The 20,686-nt window shown below is 42.7% G+C and overlaps 1 protein-coding gene across 1 annotated transcript; it reads left to right on the top strand.

Moving 5' to 3' along the window:
• Positions 1 to 28: 28 nt before the first annotated feature.
• LOC139564592 (synaptotagmin-11-like) lies at positions 29 to 11,352 on the top strand. Its single transcript, XM_071384228.1, has 4 exons — positions 29 to 329; positions 4,936 to 5,849; positions 7,502 to 7,622; positions 7,748 to 11,352. The coding sequence occupies exons 1-4, from the start codon at positions 296 to 298 to the stop codon at positions 8,056 to 8,058; spliced, it is 1,380 nt and encodes a 459-aa protein (XP_071240329.1). The 5' UTR covers positions 29 to 295; the 3' UTR covers positions 8,059 to 11,352.
• The last annotated feature ends 9,334 nt before the right edge of the window (positions 11,353 to 20,686 follow it).

Genomic DNA, 20,686 nt, shown 5'->3' with positions numbered 1-20,686 from the left:
CACCCGGGGGCGGGTATAAACCCTCCTGGGAGTTCGTGAGTACCAGTCTCGAGCCCCACGCAGCATCCGAGATATAATAGCATCATTGAGTTTGGCGTATAGAGAGCGAATAGACCATATGAAAAGAGGAAGACAATCATTATTTATTAACCTGTGAGCTCATTTACTGGATATTTGGTTGAAGTATCGTTACTCATTCTCTATGGATATAAAATAGGGACAAACCATCTTTATAGTCTTTCATTTACCCTTTTTATCTGGGCGGCCAGTAAAGCATCCTGCGTTAATTCTCAAAATGGCTGAGATTACAGAATTACGACCTGCATATGGTAAGTAGCAGACATTTTCCGGAATTATTTGGCATTTTGTTTATTGTGTCGTCAGATGTTAACGTTATATGATGTCTTGTATTTACATTACGCAAAATGTTAAAATAATGCCCATTCGTTTTAGAAATAAGGCCATATGAGAATGAACACACCCAAATAGCATGATTAAGTTTATTGCTATCATCAAAGATTGCCAAGTGTAAATTTGACATTTATTCATTACCATGGCCTATGTTAATGTAAATAGCATCGAATGTAATTTGGAAATTGAACGAAACTGATTACACAGGCCTGTTCAACAGAGATAGTAACATTACTAGGCACAGACGTCAATCAATTCAACGTCTATTCCACGTTGGTTCAATTTAATTTCATTGAAATGACGTGAAAACAACGTTGATTCAACCAGTGTGTGCCCAGTGAGAGCCTATTATTACAGTATTTGCTATTATGAAATTATTTGTTTTCAATCAGTGAGTAATTTGTTCCAACATCATAATAATTGTAGGCCTATTCTATCAAAATATATTGAGTACTGCGGCCCATTCGCAACATTGTCACTTCTCCCCGTGGTCTTCAATGTGCGCGAAGGATGGGGTGGATAGGATGACGTGATGTCTATTCCTGCATAAGCATCGCCAGCCCCCGTTCCTTTGTTTTTGTTAAAGCAAGCATCCCGGAACTAGGAGCTTGGCCAAATGGACATATTTTCATTGGATCAGACCTCGAGCTTTAAATGAAGATCCCTGAACAGTAGTTTAATGCCACATTGCCATAATAAGACGTGTAGTGCTCTGAAGGCAGGGGGTGTTGGTGACCCAAACAGTGCCAGACCCTCTCAGCAAGTGACATGAATAGGTGATGGGGAATGGGGAGGGTTATGGATATTATATCATCAGAAGAATAGGACAACCCAAGTGCAGAAACAAAACGGATTGTTCTAAACCCTAAAAACCAAGGAAATATAAAGCAATAAGCATATTAACACTGCCAGGAATGGGCCTGTAACCTATTGGAGTTGATTAATGTCCATGCGGAAGAGGAGGCTTTTGTTAATAAATGCATTCTCACATTTCTTGGTTGATTTAAGATTAAACCATCAAGAGCATCTAAACATTGAACTGCTTGAAGAACCTCATTACAACAAGCAGTTGGCCTTTCATCTCAAACAGGCTCAAGATAAACAGTTGTGCAATCAAGGCTTGAGTGTTAGAGATGTGTTATTGCAAACAGAATGTTGGCCCTGAGCCTGCCGGATGCAGCAGAACATTTCATGACAGCAAAGAAACAAGAGAGTACTGGAGTTGGATATCTGCAATTCAGCCTAACAGGCTCCAGAAACCCAGATTACAGCCAGTGATCTAATCTGGGTCACTCATCAGGATTAAGACACATCTGGTCCACATCACAATCTGAGTTCTGCAAATCAACTGAATCTTATTTTCACAGGCAGTATACAATAAGACATGTTGCCAGTGCAGACAGATTGTCTCTCAGTGATCCATGGTCACTCAGCACTGTTTCCCAGGCTGGTGGATGATGGGGTTTATGCTGTACCAATCGGTGCCAGGCAGAAAGAAAGACAGTCAGTTGGTCAGAAGTTGGATAATTTTGCATTCTTCAAACACCAGAAACAGCTTTTTCTTGCAATCTAGAGCCATAGTCATTATGACTAATTATATGTCAAAACTATGTCTATTTTTCTGCATAAATTATCTAAGCATATCTTCTTACCTCCTTATCTCCTTATCTAAGCATATCTCCTTACCTCCTTATCTCCTTATCTAAGCATATCTCCTTACCTGTTCAATTGTCATTTTAATTAAGGATGCACATTGATTCTTTAAGAACCGTTTTGCCTTAGAAGTTTAGTACAACTGCCACACGGGCATATAGTATAATAACCCAATAATTAAAGCAATTTTAGTCAGTTATGTATCTATTTATTGTCATTTGAGTTTTGAAAAGAACAATCAAATGTCTGTCAATCTTTGCATGCATAACTCTGTCTATGAACAGTGGTTACATTTCCCCAGCCCCATTACTCAGTTTATCAAACAAAGTGGCAGGGTCAGGCACTGGAAATGGCTAAAATCAAATCAAACACTGTGTGTGTCACTCTACACTCGCTCCTCCTCCACTGACGATACCTCACACACTAGAGTATCTAGCGTCCTGCCGAGGCATCTCTTTGCTCTGTGCACCTTGGAAGGAACCACTTACTAGGGGAGAATAGGTAGGGGGGTACACTTTGCCTCATCCAGTCAGTGTGACCCCTGCGCAAAGTACCGCTAACATATCTTTTTATAAATAATTTTTAAACATGACAAATCTTAGGGGGCACATGCCTTTGTGTCCACTATAGGCATGATGCCACTGACAGTAGCTGTGCATATTTATACAAGAAGGATATCTTGAACTCGGCATGTGTGTTGTTCATATTTAGAATGGCAAACTACCTATACAGTAGTGTGGTCTGATCTGTAATCTATGGTTAGATATAATTGCATAATTCCTTGCAAATCAACCTGAGCTCTTCTTCTTGATGAAGGATCTGAAATGGGTTATGCAGAAGGCTAAAAGATGGAACCCACAGAAAAAAATCTCTTTAAAGTTACCCACAGAAAAAACAACTGAACTGAGGAGATTGGCATTGTGTCTAATTAAGTAGAGGGTATTTTTGGTTCTGTTAATCAGCACACTCAATTTATGCTTTTACTTAACACAATTTGTGGACAATGCCTGGACCCACAGAAGTGGAAGATTTGAGAGCTCACTACTGCCATCCCCCTGGGGTATGTTTCCGGGGCAACGGGCTCAGCTGGCATTAAGCTCCTTCCAAAATCTGACATCATCCTCCTGGTATCCCTACCCAGAATGCCAATGAACAACAACAGGAAGGAAGGGCACAGTATTTTGTTGAGACAGACAGTTGAAGGAGGGAGAGGAAAGACAGACAAAGACAGATGAAAATGGAGACGGGAGAGAGATAGAGAAAAACAGACGTAATATAAATATAGTTCGATAGCTGAGGTAAAGAGGGTGAAAGATAGAGTGTGTGCGTGTGTGTGTGCATGCATGTGTGCCTCGTACATCACATATGTGCATGCTCATGCACATTCACTGTATAGACCGACAAGTTTACCAATTGGAGTATGGTGACATGCTCCGAAGGCCAGCGCAGCTAGGGAAATGTTCCCTGTGGTGGGGGGAAGGGGGGGGAAGGCAACAATGCGTCTCTTTTCAGGGGCTTGGCCAAACAAAGGGCCCTCTCCCGGCCCTCCCGCCCCGCTGCAGCAGGCTCTGTCCACTGAGTCCCATTACAGCTGGGATCAGCACAGTCAGCCTTACCATGTGCGCACAGCACATAGTCACAGTCTCTCACTCACCACTAGCATCAAATGAGTTGGTGGGGGCTCACACACACAGTCACACATAGATTCATGCATACCTGCATGTGCACAGACACTTAGACTCTCACCCCTCACACATACACATACACAGAGACACACACACAGAGACAGGGTATGGGGCTATACCTCCCAGACACATTGAGACAGACAATACAAGACCTAGTCTGGTGTAATGACCAGCCCTGGAACATGGTCTGTCTGCTAGATAAAGCACACCGGATCAATTAAGGGAGGCAAATGACTACTGACTTAAATAAAGAGGTGGACTGTGTGTGTGGATGTGTTTAACTATAGTAAATTAACAGTAAAACATTTCTTATCAACTGGGGACATTTTGTTGGTCCCCACAAGGTCAAATGCTATTTCTAGGGGGTTTAGGGTTACGGTTAGAATTAGTTTTATGGTTAGAATTAGGTTTAGGTTTAGGGTTAGGAGCTAGGGTTAGGGTTAAGGTTTTTGTTTTAGGGTTAAGGTTAGGTTTTAGGGTTAAGGTTAGGGTTAGTGTAAGGGTTCGGGTTATGGAAAATAGGATTTTGAATGGGACTGAATTGTGTGTCCCCACAAGGTTAGTTGTACAAGTCTCTGTGTCTGTGTGTGTGTATGCAGCCTGACCTGGCTGTGTGTGTTTCCATAGACTGCTCCCCATGCTCCTTTTTACCCTCCAGAGTCAGACAGCCATAGTTGCACTTGCATGCAGTGCGTGTGTGTGTGTGTGTGTGTGTGTGTGTGTGTGTGTGTGTGTGTGTGTGTTTGTGTGGTGTGGGCGGCTGACATTTAAGCAGCCTGGTGACACCTGGTTGAATGACGTCCATATTGCTCATGTCTTTCCCACTCACACCTTGCCTTGTGCTCTGTGACACTGTAGTGAAGTCACTCCTGCTGTATGGCACAGTCACAGTGTTGAGTCACAGTGGAGTGGAGTCACCCTGGGTGGTGTGGTCACACGACTTACATTATTTAGCCTACCTGACAATAATGAGCCACTGGAGGGCAGTTACATGATTTCCTATTTGATGTTCAGTACTGCATCACTTGGTTTCAGTTCAAGGCTGAACTAAATGCAACTGACAGTTTGACTATCCACTTTATTTAGAGACTCCAGTATGAATATTTCTTACACCAGACATTGCAAACACATCCCAGTCTAGACTGTGCAAAGGCGTTACCTCATTCTATCTTCCCCTCTCTTTTAGACATGTCACCGGTGCTGGCCGGTTTTATCGGTGCAGCGGCTCTGGTGGTTGCCGTGGTGATCCTGGTTCTCCTGTGGTCCTTCTGCCAGCGTCGCAACCTCCGGGTGATGGGCCGCTACAAGCTCCATGGCGATCAGTACACCGACTCGGCTGAAGACCCGCCCTACAAGTTCATCCACATGCTGAAGGGCATCAGTATCTACCCAGAGTCCCTCAGCAGCAGCAAGAGGATAGTACGGGTGGCCAGGCGTGCTGGGTGGCAGGGGGAGAGAGACAGAGAGAGGGGTGGTGGACGCGGGATGGTCCTGGTGGATGCTGAGAACAACATCCTGGATGCTCCTACCCATCTCCAGATGAGCCACCTGGTGCCCCCTGCTGGCCAGCCCAGAATGGAGCGGGCACTGCCCGTCAGGGCCGACTACTGCTCTCTGGATAGCTCAGCTACCAGTAGCGAGAACAGCAGTAAGACCGTTTCACCTTTCACCCCTGCGTCCTCCGACCCAGAATCAGAGCCTGAAGCCAGCCTGGGCTCCCTCAGCCTGGCTTTAGACTACAACTTCCCTAAGAAGGCCTTGGTGGTGACCATCGTTGGAGCCCATGGCCTGCCTGCAGTAGACGAACAGGGGAACAGCTCCGACCCCTACGTGAAGATGACCATCCTCCCTGAGAAGAAGCACCGGGTGAAGACCAGAGTCCTGAGGAAGACGCTGGAGCCGGTGTTTGACGAGACATTCACGTTCTATGGCGTGGCCTACAGCTCGCTGCCCGAGCTCACGCTGCACTTCCTGGTGCTCAGCTTCGACCGCTTCGCCCGAGATGATGTCATAGGGGAGGTGGTGGTCCCGCTGACAGAGTTGGAACCCAGCACGGGGCGGGTGCACATCACCCAGCAAATCAGCAAGAGGAACATGCAGGTGAGGAAGGGGGGGGCGACCTACACATGTTTAAAAGCATGAACAGACAATTCCGACATATCAATCATTCTTAGAAGTAGGGGCCCGGCTCACACACACACACATGGAATTGAGCGCAGTGCAGTACACAGAGGGGGTTGTCTGACAGGAAGGTCAATGTGTCTCTATTGATTCGGTCCCCATTCAAGTCTTAACTGCAGCCAAACTGAGGAGGCAGAAACAACGCCTCCATGTAATCTCTCAATGCAGCCATCCATCCATCAGGCTCCATCACAGCCACACGTTAGCATGTGAGTGTGTACCCAACTCGGACTCACCAAGAACTTGTTTTGTTTTTTGTTCCTACATGTACCTGTGGCACTAGTCCTCACTGTGTGGCCATTGTGTATAACCCATCTGCTGTTCAATATAAGAAGGGATTGATATGTTTTGTATGGATGCAATGCAGGGGTTATTACTTCCTCATTGAAAGAAGACTTCTGATCGTAAAAACGGATAGTGTTCCTCAGTACTCATTGTGGAGGGCAAGGTATTGCAGTAGCATGGGGGAAGTCGATACACCATGCATGGGAATCAACCTCATAAGTGACTAGGATACTAAGTTGCAGGTGTATTAAAACTACACTAGAATGAGAAGAGAACTTTGGCTCACTGTAGTGGTGTCAGGGCAAATTTGTGTGGCTAAGCTTTCGGTCAAACAACCTTCATCAAAGCAATGTCATTTTCTTGCTTATTGAAATAATCCATCATAAGCATACCAATCACCAGGACACTCACCTAGGGATTTTTCTCAGCAAATCCTCATTTTATAATCATTAGATTAGAAAATGCCCTTTTAGTGATGGGTGGGAATAATATGAAATCAATTGCAAGTCAGTGAATATGAGAAAGTGCATGTGTGTGCTGGTCTGTAGCATCATACATCATGTCTACCTACTGTCACCTGTATTAATGTATACAGTACCAATATCTGATTTACATTCATATGGATATACAGTGTAAAGGCCAGACATGACAGATGTTGTTCACAGTTTATCTGATTCATTGTTTCATTTCCTTGCTCTTACTATGCAGAACACCTAGATTATACAAACCGCTATACTGTATACGTTGTGCTGTTTCTCACAGAAACACTAAAAGAACCACACTAGTCTGTTTCCACACGCAGATATGTATGGTATATTTAAGCAATAAGGCCTGAGTGGGTGTGGTATATGGCCAATATACCACGGCTAAGGGCTGTTCTTAGGCAAGCCGCAATGTGCCTGGATGCAGCCCTTAGCCGAGGTATAATGGCCGTATACCACAAACCACAAATACCACAAACTTATTGCTATAATAAACTGGTTAACAACGTAATTAGAGCAGTAAAAATAAAGGTTTTGACATACAGCCAATCAGCATTCAGGGCTTGAACCACCCAGTTTATAATTGTGCATGTAGAACAAGGTTGGCAAATAGATAATTCCAAAGACTGCTGAGTTTTATTGTCTTGGCAGTTGGTGCCCAATTACTCTTTTAATCTATGACTGTACGATTATGGCTGCTTCATTGTTGTATTGTGTCTTAAAGGCTGAGTAGGTGGGTTTGATGATTGTTCCTTTTGAATGAGTCAATAGTTAAATCCTCTATGTGTCTGTCTCTTCCTGCAGTGCGAGAGCCGTGGGGAGCTGTTGGTGTCTCTGTCCTACCAGCCTGTCTCCCACCGCCTCAGTGTGGTGGTGCTGAAGGCCAAACACCTGCCCAAGATGGACATCTCTGGCCTGTCTGGAAGTGAGTTCAACCACTGTGTATGTCAGTGTGTGCGTGTGTGCCTGTGGACAATTTAAAAAAGCGGAGCTTGTGCAGATGTCCCCTTTACATATGACAATATTCCAAAATGTCCTTCTCTCCCTTAGACCCATATGTGAAGGTCAATGTGTTCTACGGACGCAAGCGCATCGCCAAGAAAAAGACGCACGTGAAGAAGTGCACGTTAAACCCCGTCTTCAACGAGTCCTTCATCTACGACGTGCCCCCCGAGCTGCTCCCTGAGATCTCCGTGGAGTTTGTGGTGGTCGACTTTGACCGTACCACTAAGAACGAGGTGGTGGGGCGTCTGCCCCTCGGCCTGCACAGCCCCTGTCCCTCTGGCGCCGCCCACTGGCGGGAGGTCTGCGAAAACCCCCGTCGGCAGATCTCAAAGTGGCACAATCTCAGTGAATACTAGCTCCTCACACCACCTAATGCATATAGTTCTACCTGTGTATAGGGGGAGGTGGAGGAGGGGAAGAGAGGGACTTCTTGCCGAGAGAGGGGCTTCCTCATGCCATACTTTCTCTTGTGAATAATACCAACAAAAAATTAACAACATTTCTGGTGGGACTTGTACAGTGGACTTTACAGTGGTTAATGTTCAATTACAGGATCGAATCAAAGTAACAAACATGCATACAGATAAACATACACATATATAACCCACACCACTACAGAATGATAGAGACACTCAGTCTCAGCATTTGGGTAAGAGTAATGAAAGAAAAAAAAAGTTTGTTAACCAGAATCTGACTAGGATCACACATTCAAGGCTGTTATGAATTATTGTCTGGCCATGTTGTATGAAGTTTAGGCGACAGGATACATGCAAATGCTTTAAAAAAAAGAATTGTCAGACTTCAAAATCCTCCCCTTGCCATTATTGTACTTCAATTCATCGCATGTCTGAATTAAACAGAAATATCATCAAATCAAATGTAGTAAGGAAACAGAAGTATTGCTTGTATTGATAGTGAGAATTTTTTTCTCTCTCTTAAAATGAGAACACCTCATGCAACCGACTCTCTGTTGCAGTTTCTCTAAAGGTAGCAACAAATAGTACAGCTAGAAATGTCTACCCATAAAATGTTTTGGGGCCTAACAGTTGTCGTTTAGTGGCATTACCATATTTGATGACAAGCTCTGTATCTAACATGAAAACCATCAAGGTTTCAAACCAATTGATGCTTTGTTGTTAAGACAAATGTGATTTCACTGCAAATATATTTATTTGGGGTCCATTTTTACAACAAATTCGGTCTGAAAATATGAAAGTAATAAACAACCACAACATTATTACATGGATACATGTGATCACAAAAAATAGGACATCTTCTCACACTGTGGCATTAAAAAAGCATTCACCACAGTATAAGCGAATTACTGAAATATCACTGCAGCAGGTTAGTCTTAGTACTGTAATAACTAGGTAATAACACATGCTAGTTAGGAGCTTGTAGTGCCAGAAGATGTTCTTTGAAAGTCACTGATATTATTGTGAAAATTGGTTTTGACATGAAGAGTTGTAAAGGGTCATGTTTTGCTGTGTGGTTTCCAAAAGGTTTATACAGTATGTTCCACTATTTTGGCCTTTGCTGACATGCTCATCTTTTAGGACTCGATTCAATCCGAATCACCGAAGTTCTGCGCTATAGCTCGCTTGAAATGTAAACGTAATTTTTTATTGAGCTGACATATGCAACGTTTACCGTGAATGCAGTCTTCGCGAACTTGGGAACATTGCCTTTACATTGCCTTCACATTTCAATAGCGCTGAACTTGAGCGATACGGATTGAATCGAGCCCTTCGTGTATTTTTATCTCTTTCATTTGGCTAATTTCAAGAATATATTGTATAAAAGAACAGTACTTTATATCTTGAAGGCAACAATTTTCTATAGTGAATAGCCTCACAGGTTGAAGCTCCTGTATGTTGTTGGTGATACTCTGTGTGTGTGTGTGAAGACTGCAGAGCCCAGGTGCACTGTTTAGAACAATGTAAGTGGTGATGGGGTTCAGAGCAGGACATGGCACTGGGGTGGCTACTGCTAGCTTCTGGCTTGGCTAGGCTTTTGACCAGAAGGACGAGACAGGTGGGCAAACCCACTGTCACTAAGCGCTCCATCCTGTCTTCCTCCTCTTTTTCTCTCGTTCTCTCACTCTCTCTGACCCTCCTTCGCACTTTCTTCTAGCTCTCTCTTTAGTCCCTTATTTCCTCAATCTCCTTCGTTCTCCCCTGTCTCCTCTCTCTAACTTCTTCTTTGCACCTTCTTTCTTTGTCTTTTTATTTGGATCACTAATATCTCAAATTCTTTTTAATGCTTAATTTCTCATAATGAGAGGTCACAGTATTTGACAGATTAGTGAACACATCATAACACCTATCACACCCTGTGAGGATTTGGCTGTATGACTGTGATGCTCTGTCATCATTGTACCCCGTAGGCCAGGGGTGTCAAACTCATTCCATGGAGGGCCTAGTGTCTGCAGGTTTTTGGTTTTTCCTTTCAATGAAGCCCTAGACAACAAGTTGTGGGGAGTTCCTTACTAATTAGTGACCATAATTCATCAATCAAGTACAAGGGAGGAGCGAAAAACCTGCAGACACTCGGCCCTCCGTGGAATGAGTTTGACACCTGTGCTGTAGGCCTACTCAGTGGAGACAAGGGGAGCGGTAAGTCTAGCTGCAATGGCTTTACATCACACTGTGTAACATTTACTGCAGTGCAGTCTGGCAAATTGACTGTGCAAAACTCTGGGAGAACAGTAATCTCAGTGAAGCCAAGGTGAAAATACTTAAGTAAGACTGCAGGTTTGCGTCTTGACAGGGCAAGGGGAAGGCATACAATTGTGTTGCAATACATATGAGCTGCCTTGTTTGCTTTTGGCAGCAAACTCCTGCGATCAGAACCCCTACCATTTTGATTGTCTATAGCCCCATTTATACCTGGTGCTAACATGGGTCCTTTGTCCTGATCTTGTCTACATTCTGATTGTGCCCACATTTCCAGAAGTGTGTCTACACATGGTATTAAAATGAGTCTGTTATCCATCCACTGTGTCTGCATTGTGACCAGAGTTCCTGGTCCCTTCCTTTATGCAAATAATTTCACAGCTATAATATTTGTATATGTATTTACTGTAAGACACATATTGATGTAATCAGCCACCTGTCAATGATTTTAGAGGCCAGAATAATGATGATTTAAATGGTTTCTCTGTCCAGATCTGTCTACACTTGTAAAATGTCCAGACACAAAAAGATCACAATCAGATCACAATGTGTCTTTTGATTGTCAACACCTGTCTAAAAATGTGGGCACAATCAGAATGTGGACAAGATTAGGACAAAGGACGCAAGTTAGAACAAGGTATAAAAGGGGCTTACTTCACCTCTTCTCCCCACATTTGACCTTCAGTGTAGCTATTTTCTTTGTTGAAATATCCTTGTTAACTAATTTGGAATAAAATATGAAACGTAATGTAAACAAACTGTAATAATGACTGATCGTGGACTGGTACAAATTATTATTTCAAGGTATCTTCTGTCCAAATAGATGGAGTTAAACTATGTAATGAAATACTTGTCAGTAATACAAACTGTGTCTGAAACTTTAATTTTCCTATATGCTGAGTATATTACGCGGATGCTAACTTGTGTTTTTTTCATTAACAGTCATTCAACGTGCAAATAAAAAGTTATACTCCAGTGTTTGCGGCTTATTTTTTTTACACATGCATGGAGGCATGTGCACACACAGGCTTGTAAGCGTGTACACACACTCACCATAACTGAGCTACATTAAGCACAATATGCAACATGAAAATATCATGACAATCAACACCCTCTTCTGGTGTAATCTAGTTCTAAGTCCTGTGACTGAAGTAACACTAGTCGTCTGTGTAATTTATGAAAGTTGTCACATACATAGATCAGTGGAATAAAAGTCTTGATCATTCGTCCATAACGATTTTTCATTTGAACTGTTACAAACAACAAAAAACAAGCAACAATATTCATACAACTGTAATAGAGTAGCAACAAGGATAACTTCAATAATCATAGAAGTAGACATCAAGGTCAAATTTAACAACAAAAGAATCATGTAGAAACAAGATGTGAATTATTATGTGGATTATAATTAATGGACATTTTTGTAGGGGTTATAACATTTTTCATTAGTGCAAATCAAGTCTGAAATTTTTAAGAATTAAGAACTTAAGAATTGTTACACCCTGATCTGTTTCACCTGTCCTTGTGCTTGTCGCCACCCCCCTCCAGGTGTCGCCCATCTTCCCCATTATCCCCTGTGTATTTATACCTGTGTTTTCTGGCTATCTGTTGCCAGATCGTCTTGTTTGTTCAAGCCTACCAGTGGTTTGTCTCAGAGCCTGGTTTTCCCTAGTCTCGCTTTTTCTCGTCCTTCTGGGTTTTGACCACTGCCTGTCTCTGAGCCGGCCTGCCGCCCTGTACCTTTGCTCCACCTCTGGATTTCTGACCTCTGCTGACCTGAGCCGGCCTGCCGCCCTGTACCTTGGCCTCTGCTCTGGATTATCAACCCCTACCTGCCTTGACCTGTCATTTGCCTGCTCCTGTGGTTACAATAAACATTATTACTTCACACAGTCTACACTTGGGTCTTACCTTGATTCCTGATAAGAAGCCTTTTTAAAACTTGAATACACTGCTGTGCAGGAAAATGTTCTGTTACAACAGAGATTCGGTACTGGTAAGAGGCATGGGGTGGATCACCTGATTGGAGGAAAGATGGCAGATGCTGATGTGGATTGTGAATCCAATGGCAGTAGACTCAAGGAGAATTGGAATATTATCCAAAAAATTTGATATTATCTTGTAGGAGCATTGTTCCTTAATGGAGGAGAAGCTGATCAGATTAGCAATCTTGAAGAATCCATTTGAGATATCCAAACTGTTGGAGAGAGCACTGGGTAAAGTTAAGGCTGTGAGGATCACGAGAGGCGGGCTTGTTTCGATTTTTTTTGTACTTCTGAGGATCAGAAGGAACGTGTGTTGCGTCTCACCCGATTTGAGAAGTTTGTGAAAAAGTGAAGAGTCTCTGTTCTTTTGTTTTTTGATATGGAGTCTCTTGCTACTCAAGAGCAGTTGGGGTATATCAACTACAGAGTCAGAGCATTTATCCCAAAACCAATGATCACTGTAAAGCTTTTGGACATGTTTCAAGTGTTTGTAGAAGGGAGAAGCCAATATGTCCAAGTTGTGGAAAAGATCATGTTGTGTTTAAAAGGGATAAAAATGTGAGAAGTTGCAATTGTGGTTGGAATCATGAAGCCACGTCTTTGGAATGCCCGACAAGGGTGAAAAAGAATGAGGTGGCCAAAGTCAGGGCTGTCCAAAGCATTTCATATGCAGCGGCTGTTAAAAGGGTTGAGGGTTCGAATGGTGCTCCTGAAGAGTCCATGGTGGTGGATAGGCCTTCACTGCAGACTGCAGGGGTTGCCTTTCACCAGTAGAACCCAGATATTTTAAAGGTTAAGAAGGTGGACTTTGGCCTATATACACTATATATACAAAAGTATGTGGACACCCCTTCAAATTAGTGGATTTGGCTATTTCAGCCACACCCGTTGCTGACAGGTGTATAAAGTCAAACACACAGCCATTCAATTTCCATAGACAAACATTGGCAGTAGAATGGCCTTACTGAAGAGCTCAGTGACTTTCAACGTGGCACCGTCATAGGAGGCCACCTTTCCAACAAGTCAGTTTGTCAAATTTTTGCCCTGCTATAGCTTCCCCGGTCAAAGGTAAATGCTGTTATTGTGAAGTCTAGGAGCAACAATGTCTCAGCCGCGAAGTGGTAGGCCACACAAGCTCTCAGAATGGGACCACCCAGTGTTGTGTTTTACTCACTACCAAATCAAATCAAATCAAATCAAGTTTATTTTATATAGCCCTTCGTACATCAGCTAATATCTCGAAGTGCTGTACAGAAACCCAGCCTAAAACCCCAAACAGCAAGCAATGCAGGTGTAGAAGCACAGTGGCTAGGAAAAACTCCCTAGAAAGGCCAAAACCTAGGAAGAAACCTAGAGAGGAACCAGGCTATGAGGGGTGGCCAGTCCTCTTCTGGCTGTGCCGGGTGGAGATTATAACCGAACTATGCCAAGATGTTCAAAATGTTCATAAGTGACAAGCATGGTCAAATAATAATCATGAGTAATTTTCAGTTGGCTTTTCATAGCCGATCATTAAGAGTTGAAAACAGCAGGTCTGGGACAGGTGGCGGTTCCATAACCGCAGGCAGAACAGTTGAAACTGGAATAGCAGCAAGGCCAGGTGGACTGGGGACAGCAAGGAGTCATCATGCCCGGTAGTCCTGACGTATGGTCCTAGGACTCAGGTCCTCCGAGAGAGAGAAAGAAAGAGAGAAGGAGAGAATTAGAGAGAGCCAAGATTTTCAAAATGTTCATAAATGACAAGCATGGTCAAATAATAATCAGGAATAAATTTCAGTTGGCTTTTCATAGCCGATCATTAAGAGTTGAAAACAGCAGGTCTGGAACAGGTAGGGGTTCCATAACCGCAGGCAGAACAGTTGAAACTGGAATAGCAGCAAGGCCAGGCGGACTGGGGACAGCAAGGAGTCATCATGCCCGGTTTGCCGTGACGTATGGTCCTAGGGCTCAGGTTCTCCGAGAGAGAGAAAGAAAGAAAGAAAGAAAGAAAGAAAGAGAGAAAGAGAGAATTAGAGAGAGCATACTTAAATTCACACAGGACACTGGATAAGACAGGAGAAGTACTCCAGGTATAACCAACTGACCCTAGCCCCCCGACACATAAACTACTGCAGCATAAATACTGGAGGCTGAGACAGGAGGGGTCAGGAGACACTGTGGCCCCATCCGATGATACCCCCGGACAGGGCCAAACAGGAAGGATATAACCCCACCCACTTTGCCAAAGCACAGCCCCCGCACCACTAGAGGGATATCTTCAACCACCAACTACAATCCTGAGACAAGGCCGAGTATAGCCCACAAAGATCTCCACCACAGCACAAACCAAGGGGGGGGCGCCAACCCAGACAGGAAGATCACGTCAGTAACTCAACCCACTCAAGTGACGCACCCCTCCTAGGGACGGCATGAAAGAGCACCAGTAAGCCAGTGACTCAGCCCCTGTAATAGGGTTAGACATAGATAAAACGTAGATAAAAGGATCTCAATGCTCACCAAAACAAACTGACTGCTACAATAAAAGTAGAGGCTATCGTGTCAGACACACACAAACAAGGCATGTGCGTGAGCAAACAACACAACAAAATGCACCTTTTGGAAACAAAGTTGCAAACTTTAGAAGATTAATTGGACTAGCAAGATAACCAAAACAACATGAGAATATTGTCCTTACCGGAAGATGAGGATAAAGGAGACCTTTCCAGCTAAGTGGTCAAACTGATATGAGAGAAACTTGGCATGGGTATATCACCAGACAATCTGGAATGATGCCATAGGATCAGCGTGAAACAGAAGAATGCTAAATGCCCTCTCATGGTAATCTTCAAACTGTAGAACTATCAGACAAAAGTCAATGTTCTGAAGGCACAAGGGGGAAAGGAGATCAAAATCCACAGCCAATCCATTCAATTCACCCAGGACCTGTCTGCTAGGCTGAGAATAAAACACAAGGAATACATTCCGATCAGACAATCATTGGAGGAAAAGGGGATCAAGTCTCAGCTCCGATTCCCGGCAGTGCTGTGGGTATGGAAGGAAGCGCAGAGGATGGAATTCACAAGCGCCGATGAAGCCCTATTCAAACTGCAAGAAACCTTTCTAGTTGAAGAGGAGAGCCCCCCATACTGAAGAGTGATAAACACACTAGGCTAAATACAGTGATGCCTGATACCAGTTTATCGTAAATTGAGACAATATTATTTCCCCCTCTCTCCAATACAATCTACTGTATACTCTACTTTCCCCAAGTAACTGTCCTTTTCTATGAAGTAACAATAGAAGTAGCCGATGCCAATATGTCTCACAGTCTCATGTCAGAATTATACATTCCTCCATGTTTCTCAAACGTCAAATTTTGAAGTGTTCAAGATTAAGTTCAGGCATTTTTCCGGTTAGGGTTAAGTTTAGGCATTAACTCTGAAATCTTAAGGTTAGGCATAAACTCTGAATGGGTAAGGGTCAAGGTTTGGGATAGGCTTAAAACAAAAATAATTTTATATTGCTGGATTCAAACTTGAAACCTTTGAAATCAAAGGCAGATACTTACACCCATCCACCATCCCCGTCGACAACACGCTAGCAAAACGGAAACCTACTTGAAGGTAACAGCGCTCACTGTTGCCCCTAGTGGCAGGTTTCCACGTCATCTCCTGATGCCCTCAGACATGGATGGACGTCGAACACTGACTTGTATCACGGGTGACCTGGCTGGAAATATAGCACGTATGTCAATAACTCTTCTGTCTGTGTGTGTGTGTGTGTGTGCGTGCGTGCGTGCATGCATGCATGAATGGGAGTGTGAGGGATGGTGAATATGAATATGTGTAGGAGGGTGGGCGGGAGAGAATGGGTGTGTGGATGCATAGAGTGAGTATATGTTGTGTGAGAATGGATTACTTTGTAGATGGATAGATGGGTGTGAGTGTCTCTGAGAGGAAGGGAGTGTGTGAAAGATGGGAGGTTGGGACAAGCTTGGCTTGGTTGAGTAAGGATGGGAGGTAGGGACAAGCTTAGCTTGGGTGGGCAAGAGTGGGCAAAGATGGAAGGTTGGGACAAGCTTGGCTTGGGTGGGGTAAAGGTGGAAACTGGGAGGGAGAGGGATACATTTGCATTGGGAGAGAGGGAAGGAAGGAAGGATTTATCTACACTGCAATATATTTGTATTTATTTTTGTGACTTGAAAACCTGCTGTAAAATGAATACGAGTTTTGGACAGATTGAAGAGGATGTCAAGTCATTTTTTTTTTTTTAATGTTTTTATTTAATATTTATTTAACTAGGCAAGTCAGTTCAAGACAAATTCTTATTTACAATGACGGCCTACCCCGGCCAAACCTGGACGACGCTAGGCCAATTATTTGTATTCCTTGTTTGCCTTTATAGCTTAGATTCAATGGTGGTTATTGGTTATTTGGTGGAGATTGGGACGGGGAGGCTAGGAGGGCATCAGATACTTCTTTGAAGTATGTGTGGTGCCGCCCTCCACTCATCTCACTTCGGTCTCTTGGTGGACCCACTCTCCCCAAGTAGAGCCCACCAGCCACTATACATTAATTGAATTCACAAGGTATTACAAACTGAACTAAGGACTTAAGTGGCAGTCTTTCTCCAATGTATTTACAATGACATACAGTTGAAGTCGGAAGTTTACATACACTTAAGTTGGAGTCATTAAAACTAGTTTTTCAACCACTCCACAAATGTCTTGTTAACAAACTATAGTTTTGGCAAGTCGGTTAGGACATCTACTTTGTGCATGACACAAGTAATTTTTCCAACAATTGCTTACAGACAGATTATTTCACTTATTATTTCACTTATAATTTACTGTATCACAAATCCAGTGGGTCAGAAGTTTACATACACTATGTTGACTGTGCCTTTAAACAGCTTGGGAAATTCCAGAAAATTATGTCATGGCTTTAGGAGCTTCTGATAGGCTAATTGACATCATTTGAGTCAATTGGAGGTGTACCTGTGGATGTATTTCAAGGCCTACCTTCAGACTCAGACTCTTTGCTTGACATCATGGGAAAATCAAAAGAAATCAGCCAAGACCGCAGAAAAAGAATTGTAGACCTCCACAAGTCTGGTTGATCCTTGGGAGCAATTTCCAAATGCCTGAAGGTATCACGTTCATCTGGACAAACAATAGTACGCAAGTATAAACACCATGGGACCACACAGCCGTCATACCGCTCAGAAAGGAGACGTGTTCTGGACCTTGTGAAGATGCTGGAGGAAACAGGTACAAAAGTATCTATTCCACAGTCAAACGAGTCCTATATCGACATAACCTGAAAGGCTGCTCAGCAAGGAAGAAACCACTGCTCCAAAAGCACCATAAAAAGCCAGACTACGGTTTGCAACTGCACATGGGGACAAAGATCGTACTTTTTGGAGAAATGTCCTCTGGTCTGATGAAACAAAAATAGAACTGTTTGGCCATAATGACCATCGTTATTGTTTGGAGGAAAAAGGGGAAGGCTTGCAAGCCAAATAACACCATCCCTCCCAACCGTGAAGCACGGAGATGGCAGCATCATGTTGTGGCGGTGCTTTGCTACAGGAGGGACTGGTGCACTTCACAAAATAGATGCCAACATGAGGAATGAAAATGATGTGGATTTATTGAAGCAACATCTCAAGACATCAGTCAGGAAGTTAAAGCTTGGTCGCAAATGGGTCTTCAAAATGGACAACGACCCCAAGCATACTTCCAAAGTTGTGGCAAAATGGCTTAAGGACAACAAAGTCAAGGTATTGGAGTGGCCATCACAAAGCCCTGACCTCAATCCTATAGAACATTTGTTGGCAGAACTGAAAAAGAATGTGCGAGCAAGGAGGCCTACAAACTGACTCAGCTGTCAGAAGGAATGGGCCAAAATTCACCCAACTTATTGTGGGAAGCTTGTGGAAGGCTACCCAAAATGTTTGACCCAAGTTAAACAATTTAAAGGTAATGCTACCAAATACTAATTGACTGTATGTGAACTTCTGACCCACTGGGAATGTGATGAAAGAAATAAAAAGCTGAAATAAGTCATTCTCTCTACTATTATTCTGACATTTCACATTCTTAAAATAAAGTGGTGATCCTAACTGACCTAAGACAAGGAATTTTTACTAGGATTAAATGTCAGGAATTGTGAAACTGAGTTAAAATGTATTTGGCTAAGGTGTATGTAAACTTCTGACTTCAACTGTACATTTGAGATGAGTAATGCAAAATATGTAAACATTAAGTGACTAAGATACGGTAGAATAGTATAGAGTACAGTATATACATATGAGAGGAGTAATGCAAGATATATAAACATTATTAAGTGACTAATAAACCATAGAATAGTATAAAATACAGTATATCAAATCAAATCAAATGTATTTATATAGCTCTTCTTACATCAGCTGATATCTCAAAGTGCTGTACAGAAACCCAGCCTAAAACCCCAAACAGCAAGCAATGCAGGTGTAGAAGCACGGTGGCTAGGAAAAACTCCCTAGAAAGGCCAAAACCTAGGAAGAAACCTGGGTGGCCAGTCCTCTTCTGGCTGTGCTGGGTGGAGATTATAACAGAACATGGCCAAGATGTTCAAATGTTCATAAATGACCAGCATGGTCAAATAATAATAATCACAGTAGTTGTCGAGGGTGCAATAAGTCAGCACCTCAGGAGTAAATGTCAGTTGTTTTTTCATAGCCGATCATTAAGAGTATCTCTGCCGCTCTTGCTGTCTCTAGAGAGTTGAAAACAGCAGGTCTGGGACAGGTAGCACGTCCGGTGAACAGGTCAGGGTTCCATAGCCGCAGGCAGAACAGTTGAAACTGGAGTAGCAGCACGGCCAGGTGGACTGGGGACAGCAAGGAGTCATCATGCCAGGTAGTCCTGAGGCATGGTCCTAGGCCTTAGGTCCTCCGAGAGAGAGAAAGAAAGAAAGAGAGAATTAGAGAGAGCATACTTAAATTCACACAGGACACCGGATAAGACAGGAGAAATACTCCAGATAACAGACTGACCCTAGTATATACATATGAGATGAGTAATGCCAGATATGTAACCATTATTAAAGTGACTAGTGTTCCATTCCTTAATTTATGGCTCCCGATATCGGGACCAATATGACAACAGCCAGTCCAAGTGCAGGGCGCCAAATTCAAAAACCAGAAATCTCATAATTAAAATTCCTCAAACATACATGTGTCTTATAAGTCGCTCTGGATAAGAGCATCTGCTAAATGACTTAAATGTAAATGTAAATGTAAATATCATTTTAAAGGTAATCTTGTTGTTAATCCCACCAAAGTGTCCGATTTCAAATAGGCTTTTCAGCGAAGCACTACAAACGATTATGTTAGGTCACCACAAAACTAAAAATAATCACAGCCATTTTTCCCAGCTAATGATAGCTTCACAAAAACCATAATAGAGATAAAATGAATCACTAACCTTCGATTATTTTCATCAGATGACACTCATAGGACTTCATGTTACACAATACATGCGTGTTTTGTTTGATTCAATTCATATTTATATCAAAAAATCTGAGTTTACATTGAGGCTACAAGATTCACTAAATGCAAAAACATCAAGTGACTTTGCATAGCCCATCGTTTCAACATGAATACTCATCATAAATATAGACGATAATACAAGTTATACACATTGAATTATAGATATACCTCTCCTTAATGCAACCGCTATGTTAGATTTTAAAAAAACTTTAAGGAAAAATAATTGCACGCTATAATCTGTGTCGGCGCTCAAATTAGCATATCACAGCAGCAAAGATAGCGTCACTATAAACAATAAAATACATTATAAATATTTCATTACCTTTGTTGGTCTCGATCAGAAAGCACAGCAGGAATCCCAGGTCCACAATAAATGTTTGTTTTGTTTGAAAAAATCCGTTATTTATGTCCAATTGTTAGCGCGTTTGATAAACATGTCCAAACGCTAATTCTGGTCAGCTTCATATCGGACAAAAACTTCAAAATGTGATATTACCGGTCGAAGAAACATTTCAAACTAAGTACTGAATCAATCATTAGGATGTTTTTAACATATAGCTTCAATAAAGTTCCAACCGGAGTATTCCTTCTTGTCTGCGTGAGCCATGGAACTCAGTGACTTGCATGAGGAAGTAGGATGATAAGCGCATGGCTGCTTGATGGACACCTGACTGATTCTGCTCTCATTCTCTCCCACAACACCATAGAAGTCTCATTGGAATTTCTATTGATTGCTGACATCTAGTGGAACCCTTAGGCAGTGCAACCTCAGTCATACGTCAATTGGACTTCTTTAGGGACTCTGGTGAATA

Source organism: Salvelinus alpinus, chromosome 35 (assembly GCF_045679555.1).
Source record: "Salvelinus alpinus chromosome 35, SLU_Salpinus.1, whole genome shotgun sequence".
In the NCBI taxonomy this organism is placed as follows: Eukaryota; Metazoa; Chordata; class Actinopteri; order Salmoniformes; family Salmonidae; genus Salvelinus; species Salvelinus alpinus.
This window is presented reverse-complemented; position numbering and strand designations above follow the sequence as displayed.